Source organism: Rana temporaria, chromosome 1 (genome assembly GCF_905171775.1).
Source record: "Rana temporaria chromosome 1, aRanTem1.1, whole genome shotgun sequence".
NCBI classification, from domain to species: domain Eukaryota; kingdom Metazoa; phylum Chordata; class Amphibia; order Anura; family Ranidae; genus Rana; species Rana temporaria.
The window spans coordinates 543,069,096-543,091,712 of NC_053489.1; the positions used below are offsets into that span (position 1 = coordinate 543,069,096).

General features: G+C 44.1%; 1 protein-coding gene across 2 annotated transcripts in view; it reads left to right on the plus strand.

Moving 5' to 3' along the window:
* The first annotated feature begins 5,156 nt into the window (after positions 1–5,156).
* CBR4 (carbonyl reductase 4) overlaps positions 5,157–22,617 on the plus strand; it is a 46,851-nt gene continuing 29,390 nt past the window's right edge. The window contains exons 1-3 of one of the 2 annotated variants that reach the window (XM_040333016.1): positions 5,157–5,324; positions 10,862–11,003; positions 13,845–13,962. In XM_040333016.1, the coding sequence (XP_040188950.1) occupies positions 10,862–11,003; positions 13,845–13,962 (260 nt within the window). In that variant the 5' untranslated portion in view covers positions 5,157–5,324. Of the gene's footprint in view, positions 5,325–6,149; positions 6,233–10,861; positions 11,004–13,844; positions 13,963–22,617 lie in introns of those variants that run through there. The other variant, XM_040333005.1, reaches the window with a different exon arrangement.

The following is a 22,617-nucleotide window of genomic DNA, read 5'->3' on the forward strand; positions in this document are numbered from 1 at the left end:
TATTATTTTCACTAGAGATCGCTGGTTGCATACTATTCACACAAATGTGTTTCATGCAACATTACATGTGCTATATGTTACACTCCCACTAGGGGTCACTATTTTCACTTTGTTATTTCATTACAGCAGGACTTTTTTTCAGGGGGAACTCAGTTCCACCACCTTTGGCTCAGACCCTTTGGTGCCTGCTCACCACAATCACTTGTAAACACAGAAGTCTGGTTTCTGTGTTTACAAGTGACAGCTCTGCACTCTGTGTGTAACCTCCTGAACTCTGCAATCTGTATGTAATGCAATCCTGGTATTTAATGCCCCTTTAAGACCCTTCTACTGTTTGTGAAATCTGAACGGGGTCGTGGTTGAGTTCCTGCACCTATTTTCTGAGAAAAAAAGCTCTGCATTACAGTAAAACCTTGGATTTATAATGCGAGCATAATTTGTTCCGGAAACATGCTTGTAATCACAGGTGTGTGCAGCCTGTTGCATTAGGGTGTGCACCTGAAAGCTCAAAAACACGGTACTGATCTCTTACTGTGTTCTTTCAGAAAGGGAAGGGGCCGGTAAATGACATTACCCCTTCCCCCACTCATCCTGAAATATCATCTATGTGTGCCCACTGCAGTAGCCAATGGGAGAGGAGGGAAGCCAGCCATGCTGTGGGAGGGGACACCGGGCAGCAGGGGGGATCTGCACTGCATTGAGTGATTAGGGTGTGCCTGGGCACACCTGGCACACCCTGTGCACACGGGCACACCTGGCACACCCTGTGCACACACCTATGCTTGTAATGCAAGGCACTTGTATATCACAGCGAATTTCCCCATAGGAAATAAAGGAAACTCAAATGATTTGTTCCACAATCATTTATTCATATGTCCTTCAGTTTATAGTCCATATAAAAAGATTACAGCAGTGTGACCAGGTTGTGTAACCATAAAATGTCCATCCACAAATGGAAGCCTCCACGAGGGGGTTAGAAGCAAAATCCAGAAGGAACTACAGAGTATAAAAGAGAAGAGAGGCGCCTCTAAGTGTAGCAATAAGTTGCTAAATGTTGTACCTTCATTAAATGTAATCATATTGCTACACTTAGAGGCACTTCTCTTCTCATTTTATACTCCGGTGTGACATGACGCTACTCTTATATCAAGACGTCGCTTGTATATCAAGTCAAAAATTATAAAAAAATGTTGCTTGTTTTGAAAAACGCTCTCAAACCAAGTTACTCTCAAACCAAGGTTTTACTGTATTTCATTTTATTAATTTTGTAGGGAGGTAGTGCTTCATTTTTATTTTCATTTCACTTTGGTCTGCTAATAACAGTTGGCGTTAGCGCAGTATTTTTTCAGGTCTTATTATAGGCTTACCTGTAGGTATAAATGTGAAAGTGGGGTATACAATCGCTAGAAGTTTTAGTTTGGTTAATCATGATACGTTTCCTTGATTAAGCAATAGAATGTGCCCCCAGGACTTGGTTGTATTTAAGAATAAAAAGAGACAAAACTGCCTCTGTGGGTTCAGGAACAGAAACGAAACTCAGCTCACATAACACACCTCTTATCCACACATATTAGTGTAAATGCTGAGAATCATGGGCTTTACATAACAATACTATACATAACATGTAACCTTGCACAGAGACCAATTTGGACATTTTCACTTAGGGGTGTACTCACTTTTGTTGCCAGAGGTTTAGACATTAATGGCTGTGTGTTGAGTTATTTTGAGGGGCAGCAAATTTACACTGTTATACACGGTGTACACTCACTACTTTACATTGTAGCAAAGTGTAATTTCTTCAGTGTTGTCACATGAAAAGATAGAAGAAAAGATTTACAAAAATGTGAGGGGTGTACTCACTTTTGTGAGATACTGTCTGGGGCTGCATGAGTGCTGCTGACACTGGGGAGCTACAGTTCATTGAGGGAACCATGAATTTCAACATGTACTGTGACATACTGAAGCAGAGCGTGATCCCCTCAGAGACTGGTCCGCAGGGCAGTATTCCAACATGATAACGACCCCAAACACACCTCCAAGATGACCACTGCCTTGCTAAATAAGCTGAGGGTAAAGGTGATGGACTGGCCAAGCATGTCTCCAGACCTAAACCCTATTGAGCATCTGTGGGGCATGCTCAAATAGAAGGTGGAGGAGCACTGGGATGCTCCGTGTGCTGCTGATTCTTCTCCCCCCGGGTCTTATGCAGCTGACAACACAGGCAATGTGATCACTTAACCACTTCCGGACCGCCGCATGTACATATACGTCGGCAGAATGGCACGGACAGGCACATGTACGTACCTGTACGTGCTCTGCTTGACGTGGGTCGGGGGTCTGATCGGGACCCCCCCCCCGGTACATGCGGCAGTTCCCGTGGCTTCAGGCGCCCTCCGGGACGAGGGCGCGGAGCTGAAGAACGGGGAGAGCCGTGTGTAAACACGGCTTTCCCGTGCTTCACTGTGGCGGCTGCATCGATCGAGTGATCCCTTTTATAGGGAGACTCGATCGATGATGTCAGACCTACAGCCACACCCCCCTACAGTTGTAAACACACACTAGGTGAACCCTAACTCCTACAGCGCCCCCTGTGTTTAACTCCCAAACTGCAACTGTCATTTTCACAATAAAGAATGCAATTTAAATGCATTTTTTGCTGTGAAAATGACAATGGTCCCAAAAATGTGTCAAAATTGTCCGAAGAGTCCGCCATAATGTCGCAGTCACGAAAAAAATGCTGATCGCCGCCATTAGTAGTAAAAAAATAAATAAATAAAACTATCCCCTATTTTGTAAACGCTATAAATTTTGCGCAAACCAATCGATAAATGCTTTTGCAAATTTTTTTACCAAAAATAGGTAGAAGAATACGTATCGGCCTAAACTGAGGAAAAAAAAATGTTATATATATTTTTGGGCGATATTTATTATAGCAAAAAGTAAAAAATATTGAATTTTTTTCAAAATTGTCGCTCTATTTTTGTTTATAGCGCAAAAAATAAAAACCGCAGAGGTGATCAAATACCACCAAAAGAAAGCTCTATTTGTGGGGAAAAAAGGACGCCAATTTTGTTTGGGAGCCACGTCGCACGACCGCGCAATTGTCTGTTAAAGCGACGCAGTGCCGAATTGTAAAAACCCCTTGGGACATTTAGCAGCATATTGGTCCGGTCCTTAAGTGGTTAAAAAAAAATATTAAATTAAGGAGCCAAAGACCACAATGAGAGAAGTCAATGACTGAGAGCCCGTGGGGACCATTCAAGTAAGTGAGCACTGTGACCAGACTGCCTTCTCCCCTTCCTTCTCTCCCCCTCCCTCTCCCCCCTCCTCCTCTCTCGTCCCTCCTCTCTCCTCTTTTTTTTCCCCGCTTTCCTTCTCTCCCCCTCCCCCCCCATCCTTCTCTCTCCCCCAGTCTTCTCCTCCCTCCCCCTCCTTCTCCCCCCTCTTTCTCCCCCTTCCTTCTCTCCCCTCTTCCTTCTCTCCTCCTCCCCCCCCTTCCTTCTTCCCCCACTTTCTTCTTCCTCCCCCCCATCCTTCTTCCTCCCCCCCTCTTTCTCCCTCTTCTTTCTCTCCCCTCTTCCTTCTCTCCCCCTCCTCCCCCCGCCTTCTCTCCCTCCTTTCTTCTCCCCCTTCCAGACACGCTGAATCTGGTGGCAGGGGGCGGGTGGCAAGTGACACGCTGAATTTGGTGGCAGGTGACTATGGCAAGTAACACACTGAATCTGGTGACAGTGGCAAGTGACACGCTGAATTTTGTGGCAGGTGACAGTGGCAAGTGACACACTGAATCTGGTGTCAGGAGACGGGTGGCAAGTGACACGCTGAATCTGGTGACAGGTGACGGTGGCAAGTGACACACTGAATTTGGTGGCAAGTGACACGCTAAATCTGGTGGCATGGGACGGGTGGCAATTGACATGCTGAATCTGGTGATGGTGGCAAGTGACACACTGAATTTGGTGGCAAGTGACACGCTGAATTTGGTGACAGGTGGCAAGTGGCACGCTGAATTTGGTGGCAGGTGACGGTGGCAAGTGACACGCTGAATTTGGTGGCAGGGGATGGGTGGCAATTGACATGCTGAATTTGTTGACAGGTGATGTTGGCAAGTGACACACTGAATTTGGTGGCAAGTGACACGCTGAATCTGGTGTCAATTGACATGCTGAATTTGTTGACTGGTGATGGTGGCAAGTGACACACTGAATTTGGTGGCAAGTGACACGCTAAATCTGGTGACAGGGGACGGTGGCAAGTGACACGCTAAATCTGGTGACAGGGGACGGTGGCAAGTGACACGCTGTAAAGTAGAAATATTGTACTTCTGCTGCATAGTTAGCCTAGTGGTAGCAGAGGCTCTTTACCAAGATCAGTGTAGCGGTGTGTCAGACTAACACGGCGCACCACCGATCGTCGCACTGCACGCCCCCACGGGCGCATGCTGGCAGTTATCCTTCTGGACGTTGTATGACACCCAGTCAAGAAGTGGTTAAAGTACAACTAAAGGCAAAACTTTTTTTTTTTGTTTTGTATAGGGTGGAGAGGGATTAGACCCCTGTCAGTTTTTATTGTTGTGTGTGCCCCCGTTTAGGAGATTCTCCCTCTGTATTTTTGCTGTTTACTTTTTATAATTGAAAGTAAAAGAAAATCCCAAATGCTGGGCTGTTCCCGGAATAGTAATTGAGGTGCAATCTTCCAATGGGGACACTGGTTCTGGTGACCTGGGGGTCCCCAAGGAATTCCCTTAATTTTCAGGGATTTCCTCTCATTTCCTGTCTAGCTATGGGACAGGAAATGAAGGGAAACCTCTGTAATGGGACACCGATGGCGAAAACAAAATCTGACAGGGGTTAGAACCCTATCTTGCTCTATCCAAAAATGATAACAAAAAAGTTTTGCCTATAGTTCTATTTTAAGTTCCACTTCAAATGTTGACCATAGAGAAACAAAAACCCCGATCACAATGCATGTATCTATTTAGGGAGTTGGGAGTTCCTCATATGTATATTAGGTGATATCCTGACACTGTGCTGTCTATGCCTCCTCTGATGTATTAGGGGCTTGTAGTTGTGGCACAGCTATCTGGGTCACAGCTTGCCCAGACTTCTATCTTTAATAAGGAGAGGTGAGTGCAGTTCACAGACTAGACTGTGTCATTTCACCACATGAGGAGGTCAGAGCGCTCTACACACAAGAGAATACAGTCACATGAGCTGTGAGGTCACCAGGAGTCAGAGCGAGGCTTGGAACACAGGAAGAGGTGCAGAGCAGTGTGGAGCTGCTTTGTACATGAAGGACAGACTGGAAGACAACCCTGCAGAGTGGTACTGTCATGATTTATAAATCCTCTACAAAGGCGATGGAGGGAGCAGCAGTTTCAGTGATAGAACTGTGATCTCCACTCTGTGTAATATAGTTGCAGGAACTTCTGATGAGTCTGACATACAATATTCATGTATTGGTGAGGTGTAGATTGGAGGGGATGTATTGTGTCCAGTGTAAGCATAGGAGAGAAGCTGTAGAAACTAAAGTACTGGTGACTAGTACAGTACTGATGCATTGTGGGACTTGTGTGGAGAGGCGTGCTAGCTCTATTTTTTAACCACTTGCTTACTGGGCACCTAAACCCCCTTCCTGCCCAGACCACATTTCAGCGCTGTCACTCGTTGAATGACAATTGCACAGTCATACAACACTGTACCCAAATTACATTTTTATCATTTTTTTTTTCACACAAATAGAGCTTTGTTTTGGTAGCATTTAATTGCTGCTGGATTTTTTATTTTTTTTTTTGCTAAATTAAAACAAAAAAGGACCAAAAAAAAAAAAAAACTGTTTCATAGTTTGTTATAAAATTTTGAAAACAGGTAATTTCTCTCCTTCACTGATGTGCGCTGATGCTGCTGCACTGATGGGTGCTGATAGGCTGCAATCATGGGTGCAGGGCCGCCTTTAACGCGGGGCAAAAGGGGCAGCTGCCCAGGGCCCTGCCATTGTTGGAGGGGCCCCTGCGCTGCCCGCCTCTTGAGCCGCATGCTGGCTGCTTGCTAATGTCACTTTGAAATACAGAAGCGCTGCTTTTGTATTTCCAAGTGACAGCGCTCCTCTCTGATCGTTCTTTGCACACGCTCCTATGAGAGCAGAGGAGGAAGGGGGTGGGAAATCTGCACAGGGCAAGCTCTGCCTCGAACTGGCATGCAGCACAGACATCGGAGGACAACATGCTGAGCCTGTGAGTAGCATTTGGGACAGAGGAAAACTCTGTACTGGAATGGGGGGGGGGCGGCTTTGAGGGAGGAGAGTTTGGCCTTGTACTTGGGGAGTGTGGAGCTCTGTACTGGAATCTGGAGGGGAGGGGAGCCGTGCATCCCTGCACTCTGCACCCACTTCACCCCCTGCACTCTGCACCCACCTCAGCCGTGCACCCAGTGCACCCCTTGACCCTGCACTCTGTACATTTCTTACCCCTGAACCCTGTATGTAGCGCACCCATGAATCCTGTACTCTGCACATAGTGCTCCCTTCAACCCAGCATTATGCACATAGTGTTCCCCTCAACCCAGCATTTTGCACATAGCGCACCCCTCAACCTTGCATTCTGCACCTAGTACCCCCCCAACCCTGCACTCTGTAAATGGCGCATCCCTGCACTCTGTACCTAGCGTATACCACTGAATGCTGCATTCTGTACATAGTGCACCCTTAAACCCTGTATGTAGCACACCTTTTAACTATGCACTCTTTATGTAGTGCACCCCTTAACCCCGCACTCTGTACTTGTAGTGCACCCCTCAATGCTAGTGCAGTATGGCCACACCCACAATTTAAAGCAGAGGTTATGATGTGCAGTAATCTCTAGCAACCAATCAGTGAGCAATAATGATTTGCAGTAACCTCTAGAAACCAATGAGCAGTAATGATGTTTTGTAACCTCTAGCAACCAATTAGCAAGCGGAAATGATGTGCTGTAACCTCTAGCAGAAAAACACAAATAAAATGTTTGCCCAGGGTCCAATCAATATTAAAGACGGCCCTGGATGGGTGGCACTGATAAGCAGCACTGGCAGGTGACACTGAATTGCACTCATGATTACTGATGGGCACTGGTAGGTGACACTGATAGGCAGCACTGATTATGGTGGGCATTGATTGGCAGCACTGGTGGGCATTGATGGGTGGCACTGTGGGCACTGGTAGGTGGCACAGTGGGCACTGTAGCTGACACCGGTGGGCACAGAAAATGCATCTGTGGCTTTCTGTGTGAGGGACTGATGCCCCTCTGACAGAAGCCAGTGATTGTCTTTTTTTTCCCTCACGCTGTCAGCGTAAGGGAATAAAAAATACTGATTACCGAGCTTCTGTTTACATCACGTGATCAGCTGATCATGTGGGAAGGGGCCGGTATCGACCCTTTACTCCAATCACCCAGTGATCACAGAGCGTGCCACACAGACTGCACTTGCTCGGGAGGACGTCCATGGTAGCCCTCCCGGCAATTAAGGCCAAAAGACGGCTACAGCGTGGGCACCTGGTGTGGTCTTCTGCAACTGTAGCCCATCTGCTTCAAGGTTCGATGTGTTGTGCATTCAGAGAATGTATTCTGCATACCTTGGTTGTAACAAGTGGTTATTTGAGTTACTGTTGCCTTTCTATCTTCTCACACCAGTATGACGTTTCTCCTCTGACATCAATAAGGCATTTTTGTCCACACAAGTGCCGCTCACCGGATATTTCTCTTTTTTGGACCATTCTCTGTAAACCGTAGAGATGGTTGTGTGTGAAAATCCCAGTAGATCAGCGGTTTTTGAAAAATACTCAGACCAGCCCTTTCTTCCCCGTTCTGATGCTCGGTTCAATAAATACATGACAACAAAATAATGCAATGCTCCTCCAAGGTGCCCAAAACACTCATTGTATTGGGCCCATCCTAAGGGGCCGAGGCATTCCCTATGCATGCATGTATACACGCTCCTTGTGGGGACTATCAGCCTGTTAACTATTGCGGACTCAAGTGTATACAGGCATACCCCACTTTTAAGTACACAACGGGACCAGAGCATGGATGTAAAACGAAAATGTACTTAAAGTGAAGCAATGCCTTATTCCACTTCTAGGCTGTAGTGGGGGTGCCAGGGGCTTTAGTGGGGGCATCAGGGGAACACTCACATGTAAATAACCTCATCTGATGCAAGGGGGGGCTGCTCCTATCCATCCCCCGGACATCGCGCTGTGCACAAAGGACAGTGCTATTGAGAGGCTGGATGGCATTCTGTGGCTGACAGGGAAGCCTGAAAAAACACGGAGGGGATGTGATGTCACCGGAGGTGGAGAGGCAGCCAGGATACAGAAAGAGCACACTGGAACTAGGCAGGCTAAGTGCTCAGAACTTCAGTTCCGTCTAATGCGGGTGCACGGCACGGGAGAATTTGTACTTGTGAGACACTTTACGTACACTCGCGGGCATGTCCGTACTCGCGAGTGTACGTAAAGTGAGTGTCCGTAAAGTGGGGTATGCCTGTACTGTGGAATCGCATGTACAGTACATATCTACACAGATGTCAGTGCAACATTTTAAAGCGGGGGTTCACCCTTAGAGGGCACTTTTTCCCCTTAGATTCCTGCTCGTTTTCTCTAGGGGAATCGGCTATTTGTTTTAAAATATGAGCCGTACTTACCCGTTTACGAGATGCATCCTCTCCGTCGCTTCCGGGTATGGGCTGCGGGAATGGGCGTTCATTCTTGATTGACAGTCTTCCGAGAGGCTTCCGACGGTCGCATCCATTGCGTCACGATTTTCCGAAAGAAGCCGAACGTCGGTGCGCAGGCGCAGTATAGAGCCGCACCGACGTTCGGCTTCTTTTGGCTACGAGTGACGCGATGGATGCGACCGTCGGAAGCCTCTCGGAAGACTGTCAATCAAGAAGGAAGGCCCGCTCCCGAAGACCCATACCCGGAAGCGACGGAAGAAGATGCATCTCGAAAACGGGTAAGTACGGATCATATTTTAAAACAAATAGCCAATTCCCCTAGACAAAACGAGCAGGAAGCCAAGGGGAAAAAAAAAAAAGGAATTGGTTGAACTCCCGCTTTAAGCTCTTTCTTAATGAGTATTCAGTGAGCACTATGGAGTATTTTTAATTTTTCTGTTCTTTTGGGATTATAGGAGTTCCCAAGCAGCAACAGAAGGTGGATATACTGTAAATAAGAGTGAAACCCCTGGAACCTGACTTCTAAAGCTGTACCCGACCTTCTGTTTAACACCGAGGTCCAATAAAATATTTGAGCGCACATCCAAGAGTGCACCTGGGGGACATGGTGTGGATATCACAATGCTGCTGATTCAGAGTTTGTGGTGTGATGCTGCTGCTGCTGCTGCTGCTACATGGAATTTGTATGTGATTCATATTTTGGGACTTTTGCCAGGCCTTTCTTAGGCCCCATACACACGATAGAATCCATCCGCTGAAAAATCCCAGCGAATGGGTTTCAGCGGATAGATCCTATGGTGTGTACACTCCAGCGGATCTGTTTCCGCGGATATTTATCCCCTGGGATGGATTTCCAGCAGATAAATATTTGATGACATGCTATCAAATCTATCCGCTGGAATCCATTCCAACGGATGGATCCGCTGGTCTGTACAGACTCACCGGATCCATCCGTCCGAAGGGATCCCCGGCATGCGTCGTAATGATTCGACGCATGCGTGGAGTTCCTTATATGACAGCGTCGCGCACGTCGCCACGTCATAATCGCGGCGACGGCGCGACACGTCATCGCCAGAGGATTTCGGTGCGGATTTCGATTCGATGGTGAGTACACTCCATCGCATGGAAATCCGCGCAAATCCTCGAGAGGATTTATCCACGGATACGGTCTGCTGGACCGTATTCGCGGATAAATCCTCTCGTGTGTATGGGGCCTTACACACTGTATGGGTACATAAGATGATTTATGGTGCGACCACAAGATACTTATTTTGGTGTATATGCACATTTGACTTGCACAAGATATTCATGTAAATACTAATTTTGGGATGCATCATATTGTTTAGCACAAGCATTGATGATGCAGAAGAATATTTCATTGTTTTTTGGCACTTAGAGGAGCACTGCACTATTTTGCTACTTATAGTTATAGAAAATTATGTTGTGCCAAGTAAATAGATAGCAAGCATGTCAAGATTTAAAATTGAACACAGGTGACAAATTCTGAGGCCTAAAAATTTCCATACGCCACACTTTAAAAGCCTTTAGAGTTTACCAGTTTAGAGGTAAACATAAAACCCCAGTTAGTGCTATAAATATTGCTCTCGTGCTGATGCTCGCGGTGATACCTCACAAGTGTAGTACAATGACTGTTCTCATAAATATAGTTACACAGTTGTAAAGGTTGAATGCTTTCACCAGTTTGTCCAGTTCAACCTGTGTGGGTGTGTGTGTTTGTTAATAAGCATGCAGGACCTACACCCACGTTCGCATTTGCACAAGAGCATGGGAGGAACAGAGCTACTTACTTTTTTTTTATATTTATTTATTTGTTTACACTTTTTCTTTTCATTATTTTTAAATGTAACTTTATTGCTGTCACAAGGGATGAACAACAGTCCTCATGATAGCTGGAAGTGACAAGTCCTCCTTATGACGAGACCTGGGGTCTGTTAGACCCCCAATCTCTCTTCTGCCCTTCAAAGCAGCTATTTAAGCTGAGATTGGTTTGATTGGCTACTTCACTTGGCTATATTGGCCAGTAAGGCTGGGCTAAGGCATGTTCGCAACTTCACGTTCGAACATAGATGTAAAATAAAAAATGTTAAAATAAATAAAAATAAATGTATGTAATATTTTTTTGTTTATTCTAGATGAGTAAAGTGTGCGCTGTCTTTGGGGGATCCAGAGGGATTGGAAAAGCCATTGCCAAGCTACTAGTTCAAAAAGACTATAAAGTGGCTATTATTTCAAAAAATCTGGAAGCCGCCTCGACTACTGCTGGAGAACTTAAAGGTTTGTAAATAGAAGGCAAAGTTATTTTGTGTTTGTTTCTGTGATTTGACAGTCACTGACCATTTGAATAGTGGAAGGACATGTTCCCAGGCACATAATACAGAGCCATAAGCCCTGTACACATGGCCCAGATTCTCGTCAGGAAAAAAACGTTGTTTTTCCTGATGAGATTCTTGGCAAGATTCTCATGCCGGCCGAGTGTACATGCACACTATTCTTTTGAATGGCACGAAGGCGGTGACGTCATCGACTACGACGAGCATGCGCTCATCACATTCAATGCTGTCGCCGCCATCTTGCTTCACCCTACCTATGCCTTGCAAGCTACCACGCATGCGTCTAAGTCATTTCGAGCATGCGCAGGTTTCCACGGAGAGGCAAGTATACACACTCTCGGGTTTCTCGGCAGGAAAACACTGCCGAGAATCTCACGACGAGAAAATAGAGAGCAGGTTCTCTATTTTTCTCGTTGAGATTCTGGGCAGTTTTCTTGACGAGAAACCTCAAAACCTCGTACACACGCTCGGTTTACTCGGCAAGAAAGTTCTGCCAGCAGTTTTCTTGCCGTTTCTTGCCGAGAAAACCGGGCGTGTGTACGAGGCTTTAGGGTAAGTCAAGGGACACTTATGTTCCAAGTCATAAGCTGATCATGTCTGACTAAGCACCGAGACATAGAAGCATCTAATACCGGTGTCTGGGGCAGCACAATATACACAGGGCTGCAGGTACATTTTTGGGGACTTTATCATTGAAAGTAACTTTATTCAGTGAGACTGTGCAGAGGACAATGATTCGATTTTAGTATACTGGTAAAAAAAAAAAAAATTCTGCAAGTAAGAAATATATATAATCTCACAACACAGGAGGAAGATACAAGCAAGGTCAACATACAGATAAGGCACTGACAGTAACTATTATAGGTTTCCCTGGATCACATCGTAAAACAGGATAGCAGTAAATATCAGGATACAATGAGCATGCTCCAAGCCTGTGGGTAGGACACTCAAATACTGAACCAGGGCACCCTCCGATCCCAAAGAAGATATGTAGAGCTGATGGGGGATTATCTCGAGTCACGACCTATATCATGGGGTACTGTTTTGTTACCAAGAAACAGAAAAAGCAGGAAGAAAAAAATTGAAAGGAGGTGAAAAGAACCAAAGCCGTCAGAAGGCCAAACCCAACCTCTTTCTATAGTTTTTAATGTTCTAATAGTATTTCAATATCTAAACACAACTTAAAAATATACAAACCAATGACGTGTAGGTTGCAAACCATCAAATATCCGGTACCGCTATTATTATTATTCCAGGTACTTCTATAGCGCTGTCAATTTCCGCAGCGCTTCACATATATTGTGCACTGTAGTCAGAGTGGATTGGCGTAAAGTTTGGCCTGGGATAGAGCATTTCTTATAAGGTTGACTGGGCTAGTAACCATTTTGTCTCAAGTGCTGGAGCTGAGGTGGCTTCCAAGTTTGCTACAGATTGTCTGTAATTATGGAACGTTAGAGGCAAGCTGTCTGTGTTTGCATCCCACTGTTGTGTTCAGAGGATGGAGTATCTTAAAGTTTTTGTTTCTTCCAACTAATATATGGCCATTAGAGGAATGGGGACCCCAGAAGGCATCTTAACAGAAAGGGTGGTTGTCTTCATTTTGCACATCATTTGCATACATTGCTAAACAGAAAACGGAGCTCACTGACTTCAAGACACATATCCTTTATGTAATTTATTATGTATAAAAACATCAAATAAACATTTGCTTTGTGCACATAAACCCATACTGTTCGTGGGAGTAAGAGGAGCATCTTTTTTTTTTTTCTTCAGTGGAAACATTTTGGACTTCTGCACAAAAAACACCAAATTGAAGCAAACACAAAGTACAGAGTGCAAGTAGGACATACATTAACAGAAAAATTCAATTCTACGACTTTGTGGAAGAAGGATTTGACTAGCACAGGTTCAGAGGCATAATATTTGAAGGATACCACCTTCATCCGCAGGTCAGTAGGTATTTAAAAATGGCTAATGTGTGTCTGAGTCCCCATCCCTTTTCATCAGAGCCTAGTCATTGCATGCCCAAAGTAGTTTACATAGGGCCCTTCTCTAGGACACATGAGAGGGAACTTCTGATTTATTAATTCTCCAATGCTGGGTCTTCTTATGGCCATAGCCCAGGTTGCTACGTGAACCTAGAATGCCCCATGGACCTGCTGGGGTCCTTCATACAGTGACAGTCATCAATTTCTCCGCATGTGAGGCTGCTGGGAGTTGTGAAAAATCCAGAATGTCCACACTAAACAGTACTGTGCATGCAAGGTTGTCTAAGCAGCCTATAAACAAACCAAGGCAGCCTTCCGCAGTAGCAGTAGATCACGCTGCACATATCGGATTCGGATAAAAGGGTGAGACCCTAGAAATGCGTTAGCCATTTTTCTGTGTCTACTTTTATTTGTTACCCCTTGATGCTGGTGCTGTCCTTTTTACGAACAGTGAATTTTGTGTACAGTGCCAACTTTTATTTTAATGTTATTTATTTATATATAATAAATTACAGTACAGGCTTCATGAGGCTTGTATGATCTGTGCTTTCTGCTTTGTTTGATATATCACATCATATGGCTACATGCCGTAATGACATGTGAATGTAAGAAGAGTAATGCCTATACAATGGTGGGAAAATAAGCACTTGGATTTATCATGTCTAAAGCCCTGTGGGACTATTATTTATTGACAATGCTTTAATCGTAGTAATAGTATTTATACGTTTTTATGGTTTGATTTTGATCTTGTGTTACGTATGGCATTTTTATTTTTCTATGTGTAATCTGTTGTGCAGCTCATCTGGCTCTTGGCTGTGATATCACTAAAGAAAAAGAAGTACAACAAACATTTCAAGAAATTGTGAGAAGTTTCGGTCATGTTAACTACCTGGTCAATGCTGCTGGCATAAATAGGTATGTCTTCTAAACTAAATCAGGAATAAAGCTACAATGCCACTTGTAGGCCTAGACCATGTCAGAATTATATTGTGTACTTTTGTTTTGAAACACTGGGTTCCTGAATTATGCCACCCCCCCCCCCCCCCAAGAATACAATATATAATTTATTTGTGCTTTCTGTGCATGAATTAGATTTGTTCCACAACCCTACCCATAAATGAAATAATAGTGGCCGAGTTGTTGTACTGTAAGCTCCTCTAGGGAAGGGCTGATGGAAATGGCCAATGTATTCTGTAAAGTGCAGCGGAATAATTGCTGAAATTATTCCGCTGAAATCTTAGACCCCGTACACACGGTCGGACAAAACCGATGAGAATGGACCGAGGTTCAGTTTCATCGGTCCAAACCGACCGTGTGTATAGCCCATCGGTCTGTTTTCCTTTGGTCCAAAATTTTAAAACGTGCTTCAAAACCGAACCGATGGACCGCTGCCCGATCGGTCCAAACCGATGCAGAAAGCATCGGTTCAAAACCCGCGCATGCTCAGAATCAAGTCGAGGCATGCTTGGAAGCATTGAACTTCGTTTTATTCAGCACGTTGTGTGTTTGACGTCACCGCGTTCTGACCCGATCGGTTTTTGGAACGATGGTGTGTACACATATCAGACCACTTCAGCAGTGAACCGATGAAAACGGTCCGTCTCATCGGTTTGGTCCGACCGTGTGTACAAGGCCTTAGTGACCATACCTTTTGCTCTTTACCCTTTTTTTTCTGATGGTATAATGTTCATTGTTTATTCCAAAGTCATTAGCTTTCACTGAAGTCTTGTGAATCTTTTTATTAAGACTTTTGGTTCAATGTAGAATTCCCTTTTATTGAACATTTTTTTTCTTCTCTTCCTTAATTACTTTGGAATTGGACATTTTCACAATGGGAATGGACTTCCTGCTTACTTTTTTCACATCTTATTTCCATTAAACTGTATTCAATTTTATAAAAAAATATTTTGGTAATTCACACTTGCTTATGTATATCATTATTATTTTTTGTTTCCCAATTTTGATCGTTTTTTTTAAACCTTCAGGATTCACATTATGTTCACTAAGTGTGGTTTATATGTTTCATTTGATCTATTCAGATACCACGATTCATTTATACAAGTTTAATAATCACACCTGATACACTTAGACTAATCACTGATACCAGCAAGGGTTTTTGTATCTTGAGATACACACCCCTGTGTTTTGTTTGGCATCACAGGGTTTTCATTCATTATATTTAGCGCGACTTTCTATCCTTTTACATACAGGGCTGCGGTTAGAAATTACTGGGCCCCGTACAGCCTACCTGACAGGGTCCCACCTGTAGGTTTTGTGTGCCTCTATAACGGCACCAAGCTTCTCCAGCCGTGTATGCCTCTATGCCGGCACCAAGCTTCTCCAGCCGTCATCAGGAAGCTTCCTGATGACGCAAGAACCTTTGCGAAATGCGTAGAGGCTGCTGGAACCCACGGGACAACACATTGTTTGTAGGAAAGGCCAGGGGTAGAGTAACGCATTTTTTCTCTCAAATTTTGTATACACGGCTGGGGAAGGTTGTTGCTGGCACAAAGGCACACAAAAATGTGAGTGCAATATTTTTTCTATTTTAAACCAATAAATTCTTTTACCTACTACACTATGATGTCCATGTATTTCCTATGAGCATTTATAGAGAAAGAGAGGCCAAAAAAATACATTCAAGAAAACGGACAGTTTTGGTGGTGCAAATAGGATTGGTTATGAATGAATGAATGAATGAAAAACTTATAAAGCGCGGCGCATGCGAACTGAATCGCTTCTGGGCGCTAGTTGTTCGTGTCTCATGACATCAGAAGAGCAGAGTTTTGATCCGTCTTCTGAAAGTCAGGTGGTTTTCCTCCAACCGAATGCTGGTTGGCAAAGCGTTCCATAGTCTCGGACCTTGAAAAGCAAACCTTCTTTCTCCTTTGGACTTGTATTTGGTTTTTGGTACCCTGACCAGATTTTGGTCGGTGGATCGCAGAACGCGATTCGAATTGTGAGGTTCTATCTTGTCGCAAAGATATTGCGGAGCCTTCCCATGGATGCACTTATGTGTCAGGCAGAGTGCTTTGAATGCAATTCTGTCTTTTACTGGCAACCAGTGAAGGGTTCTCAGCGAAGGTGAGATTGATTCCCATTTTTTTTTCCCAGTCACCAGTCTGGCGGCCGTATTCTGAACGACTTGCAGACGGGAGATTTGGTACTTTGGGAGTCCGAGGTAAAGGGCGTTAGCATAGTCCAGTCTGGAATTCACGATTGTTCCCACCACGACTGCTACGTCTTCTTTGGGAATAAATGGAATAAGTCTGCGTAGTAGGCGCAACAAATGGTGCGCTCCGCTGACTACTGACCCTATTTGTGCGTCCATTGTCATGAAGGTGTCGAAGATGACCCCGAGACTTTTGACTTTGGAGCTAGGGGTGATGATTTGGCCCAGAATGGGCGGGGGTGTCCAGGTTGTTGTCAGTTGACTCTTTCGGCTGGCGTGAAACATAAGGAGTTCTGTTTTTGAACTGTTGAGTTTAAGATAACTCTTTGTCATCCAGTTTTCTATCAAAGAGAGACATTTCTCTAAACTGGGATGATGATCCTTTTTGTTGCAGATGCGAAAATACAGTTGCGTATCGTCTGCATAAGAGTGATAGAGTAGTTCTTGGCTACTGATAATATCAAAGAGAGGGCGAAGATAGATGTTGAAAAGCACCGGTGACAGGGGGGATCCTTGGGGGACTCCACATGACACCGTGCGCTTTTCCGACGTGAAAGAACCCAGTTTAACTGTTTGTGATCGGTTTTCAAGAAAGGAAGAAAACCATGGTAAATCACCTTCTGCGACTCCTGCTACCTTGGCTAGTCGCATCAGTAACAGTTTGTGGTCTACCGTGTCAAAGGCTGCGCTTAGGTCCAGCAGAACCAGGAGACAAGATTCTCCTTCGTCTGCGGCCTCGAGGGCATCGTCCCATATTTTGCGTAAGGCCGTTTCTGTCCCGTGTCCGGGACGGAAGCCTGATTGTAATGGATCCAGTAGATTGTGGGTATCTAGATGCTGTTGTACCACTACTTTCTCCATTATCTTGGAGAGAACATTTAGGCCTGTTATGGGACGGCGGTGAGTTGGGTCCTTGGGATCCAGGTTAGGTTTTTTCAAGATGGGCTGGATTGTGCCCTCTTTCAACAGGGATGGCACTGTGCCTTCCTTAAATGACTGGTTTATAAGCTGTGTGATGGGTGGTGCCAGGATGTCGGCACATTCCTTCAGCAGTTTGGTGGGGATGATATCATTGGGCGATGTGCTGTTCCGCAAAGCACCAATGATATTTTTTGTGGTATCGATGGAGATCGGTTCCAGAGTGAACTTAGTTGATTGTAGAGCGTTTCTGTGGGTGTTTTGTGGTTGATTGACGGTGGGGTTGATGGGGGTATTGTTTTGCAAGATGCTTTCCCGGATTCTTTCAATTTTGTTGATGAAGAAATCCGATAGTTCATTACAGAACTCTTGGGTGTCTGAGTTGGGGACTTCAAGACATCCTGGATTCATGGTCTGGGTGACCATCTTGAAGAGTTCGCGGGGGCGGTTTAGGGCGCTGTTAATCGCCATAGAAAAATGATGTTTCTTGGCTTTGAAGATTTCTTTATGATATCGTGTTGTTATTGCCTTGTAGATGATGAGGTTATCCTCTGCAGGGCTTCTTTTCCAGGCGGCTTCCGCCCTTCTGCGCTCTTGCTTCAGAAGCGACAGCTGGTTGTTGAACCAGCCAGACTTTCTTTTTCGGATGCAGGCTTTGCGTTTCGGTGCTACTAAATCGGCTGACTGTAGCAGGGCTGCGTTTATGGCCTCCAGTGTATCTGCGGCTGTTTGATGTGGATGGATTGTTTTGATTCTGTTTCCCAAGGTAGATTTGAAGAGTTCCGAATGGAGCTTCTTCTGAGATCTAGCCCAGTGTATTGTCACCGGCTTGGGTGCTTTTATCACTGGGGGAATTTTGAAGATTATGAAATTAATTGCATGGTGGTCTGTCCATGGCAATGGTTCATTTTCTAAAATGCTTATTTTCAGATTTTGTCTGAAAATTAGGTCGAGTGTGTGACCTGAAGCATGTGTTGGCCCGCATACAAGTTGCTGTAGCCCTAATCCCTCCAGGTGATCGATGCAGGCGTCCGCAATGGGATCCTGTGCGGAGTTGGCCCACAGATTAAAGTCCCCGAGCAGCAAAAGGTGTTTGCTGTTAAGGGTATAAGTGGATATAAACTCCGTTAAAGATGGCAAAAACTGCGATTTTGGCCCAGGTGGCCTATAGCAGAGGAGAATGTGAACAGTCTCCTGGGGGGAAGTTTGAAGTTGAAGAGTAAGGGTTTCCATGAATGGAAGAGGATTTTGAAGGAACCGGCTTAGTGATTGCAAGGTGAAACTTATGGATCACCGCCAGGCCTCCTCCTCTTTGCCCTATTCTGTTTTCCGTTATAATGCGATAGTTTTCTGGCACCAATTCTCCGAGAATGGTGTTGCAGTCGTCTGAGAGCCAGCTTTCTGTAATAAAGAGGCAGTCTAGATCGTTTTGTAGTAAGAAATCGTGGATTTCTAATCGGTGTTTTACTGCCGATCTTGTGTTGATCAAAGCACATGATATGTGCTTGAGCTGGGTTAAATAGTTAACATTTTTGATGGTCGATCGTCGATCGAATCTCAAAAGTTGCTCTATTTTTAAGGCCTTTTTGGTGACGGCTGGTAATGCTGTTGCGAATTGTCTCAGACCCCGAATAGAGTCCGCAGAGTATCGCAGATTAGCCATTGTCGCCAGTCACATTGTCGTCAGTCTTTCCTAATTGCGGCGGCCGTGAATGAGGCCTGGTCTGGCGCGGATGCGGGAAGAGCCGCGAGACGCCGGATGTGATGGGTGGAAGACTGTCCAAGTGAGCCGTCACTCGTTGAGTCTTCTCTCCCCGATTGGTCCAGAGGAAGGCGAAAAACCCCAGGCGTGCTGTGCCAATCTGCAGCGATCGGGGGAAAAAATTCCTTCCTGACCCCTTAACGGCGATCGGTGCAACCCTGGATCAATTGGCTTGGGGGGTGTGGGGGGGGGGGGGGTCTTAGTCCTGTTTTTTTGTGCTGTGTCTGCAGCAGCCGAGAGCTGGGAGGACCCTGCCTGGCTGCACTATCCCTGGGGAGAGCCGACTCGTTTGAGAGCGTCCTGCTCTCACTATCCCTGGGGTGAGCAGACTAAGATGAGAGCGTCTGCTGCACCGCTGAATCTATATAGCAAGAGTTCCAACTTTATTAGCTGCAAGCTTGTTCTGGATCAGTGATTGAAAAAAAAATAATGAAGACTCCTGTGTTATCCTTGGAATGAACCAAAGGCATTAATTGAGTAGGATCTGGTGAGTGGCCATTTCTCAAGGTGATGGGATTATCACGGAGGTGGTGAAATCACGCTGTATTTAAACACTTTAAGCACTTGGTTATTCATTGGGACTTTGCATAAAGAATAATAAACAAAGGGAAAGGGACCCATATAGGAATCCCCTTTTGTGTGCTTTATTTTAGTGGCGGGCACAAAATTTGGGCTTTGAGATATAATATTTTTTGTAAATCCGTAATAGATTTGTGGATACCTTTTGCGGATCCAAAAAAACACTATTTGAAAATTCTATAAACACATGCATGTTTCATTTTTATTTTTATTTTTATACCCACATAGGCACTTGGTAAACAAAAAGTACATAAGGGTTTGTCATTTATACATATATATTTTTTTGGTGTGTTTTGTCATTAATAAACCTTTTTATAGTATATAGAGCCTTGTGGAGGCACATGGTGATATCCCTAGGTGATAAATAGTTTTGCATATTGCACAAAGCCAGGCTGATCTAGGTCACCTGCTAGGGTAGCGCAATCTTTATACCATACCATTTATATTCTGGGCGAGTTATTATAGAGTGACTTGCACTTTTTGATTGCGGCAAACCATACAATATAGAACAAACTTATAAATAAAAATGTTTGTATTTTTTCCGATTAAAGTTAAATTCTAATTGGTTTACAATGGCTTAACTTGCCATGTGTATAACCTATGAATTACTTTTGCTACATCCTCATGCTCCCATTATTAAACCATGACATTTGGCTCTCCTTTTTACAATGTCACCTAATCTTTTACATCATATATTAATTAGAGATGTTGCTTAGCAGACCAAAGTACCTCCAAAGATAAAAAAAAATGGTCTGAATTCCACTAGCAAGCAGCCTTAAATCAATAGTTGCATGTCCTTGTTCCAGTAATATCTGTGCATGGAACAGAAACCACAGTGGATGGGATAGTGGTTGTTTTTCTTTTTTATTAAAATCCACTTAGAGACCCTGTTGACAACAAAAACATTGTGGTAAAAGCACAGAAAAAGCAAGCATTTTAAAGAGTAACTCCACTTTTGTAGCAAAAAAAAAAATTTGGCAAATAAAAAATATATGTACGGTATATATATTATAGCATATACAATTGTTACATATTTTAACATAGTCATATTTTAACCACTTACCTACCAGGCCAATTCTAAAATGTCTCTTATGTATGTAAAAGTCAGTGGGGCAGATTCAGAAAGGAGATACAATGTCGTATCTCTGAGTGTGCGGCGTCGTATCTATGCGACTGATTCATAGAATCAGTTACGCATAGATTTCCCTAAGATCCGACCGGCGTAAGTATCTTAGGCTGCATATTTACGCTGGCCGCTAGGTGGCGCTTCCGTATATTTACGCAAGGAATATGCAAATGAGCTAGATACTTCGATTTAGAAACGTACGTCTGGCCGGCGCATTTTTTTACGTTGTTTACGTTAGGCTTTTTCCGGCGTAAAGTTACACCTGCTATATGAGGCGTAGCTTATGTTAATTATGGACGTCGTTCCCACGTCGAGTTTTTAAAATTTTACGTCGTTTGCATAAGTCGTTCGCGAATAAGGGGTGTACGTAAGTTACGTTCACGTCTAAAGCATTGACGATTTTCGGCGTAATTTCAAGCATGTGCACTGGGATTTTTTTACGAATGGCGCATGCATAAAACACGCCCACATCATCCACATTTGAATTAGGCGGGCTTACGCCGACACACATACGTTACGCCGCCGTAACTAAGGGCACAATTGGTTTCTGAATACGGAACTTGCGCCCTAATTTACGGCGGCGTAACGTATCTGAGATACGTTACGCCCCACCTAAAGATACTCCAAAGTATCTGAATCCGGCCCAGTGTTTTTTTGCTAGAAAAATACTTAGAACCCCCAGACCTATTTTTTTTTAGCAGAAATTCTAGGAAATAAAATGGCGGTCATTGAATTTTTTTATGCCACACGATATTTGCGCAGCAATTTTTGAATAATGTGTATTTGTATGTATAATGTGAAAGATGATGTTACGCCGAGTAAATAAATAACTAACATGTCACCCTTTAAAATTTGAACGCCATTTACATATGTGGGCGCGACCTACGTATGCATTTGCTTCTGTATGCGAGCAGGACGGGGGCGCTTTAAAAATTTTTTATTATTTGTTTTATTTTTACAGTACACTTTCCCTAAACTTTTTTTTTTGTATCGCTTTTATTCCTATTACAAGTAATGTAAACATCCCTTGTAATAGAAATAGAGCATGACAGGTCTATAAGTCCCCACATCTCTCCTCTATGTTGGAAAGCCTGTCTGTAAAAGCAGTCAAGCAGCTAAACAGCCGCTATCATGGCTTTTACATGTGAGGGAATCGCCAGCTGAAAAAATAGATATCTGAATGATGCTTGTAGCTGCAGGCATCATTCAGATATCTCCATTCAGAGTCCAGGACGTCGTATATATTCCAATGGGCGGCAAGTGGCTAATTGAATGTTATTAAAAATGTATTTTCCTTTTCTATTTACAGAGCTGTAATTTTCTGTAAAATGCAATATGGCTACCTGGAGGTGTTCTGTACACAGATGGTGTACATAATTCCCCCCAGATTTGTCATATCCTGCTTGTGTGATTGGCTCACCGATTTTTCCCAGAAGTCTGCACTAAGATGCATCCCCTGCAACAAAAACATAATTTTTGGTGAGCTACTCCCAAAGGGTAATCGCATCTAAAGGGATACAGACCTTGCCTATATCTTCAGTAGAGCCCTGCAGGTGCAGCAGCTGACTTATAATTATAAAAACACTACCATACAGATTCACTGTGCGCATGGACACAGACAAACAGCTGTGAATAAAAAGAATGACAAAAAAGTAGGGATCTGCAACCAACTGTTAAAAACCTTGCAATGTACACAGATCACCTAAGGGGAATGTTTTGATTTTCAACAGTTATCCATTTAAGCTTTTTTTGCCACTTTTCCTTTCCATAAACATTTGTATTCGCTTGCAATGTGCCTTTGAAATGGAAAAGTAATTTGACCATGCCAGGAAGGGTAAAGTCTCTAGCACAGTCCCCTCTCTCTTTGTATTTCATAGCCCTCTCCTTTATGGAAGTTTCTAATTACTGCCTGTGCTGGACAAGCTCTTCCTCCCCATCCCTCACCCCCCCCCCCCTACATAACTTTTTATGCAGCTGCCAGGGAGAGGCAAATGAGATTACTGTAGAGCGTCA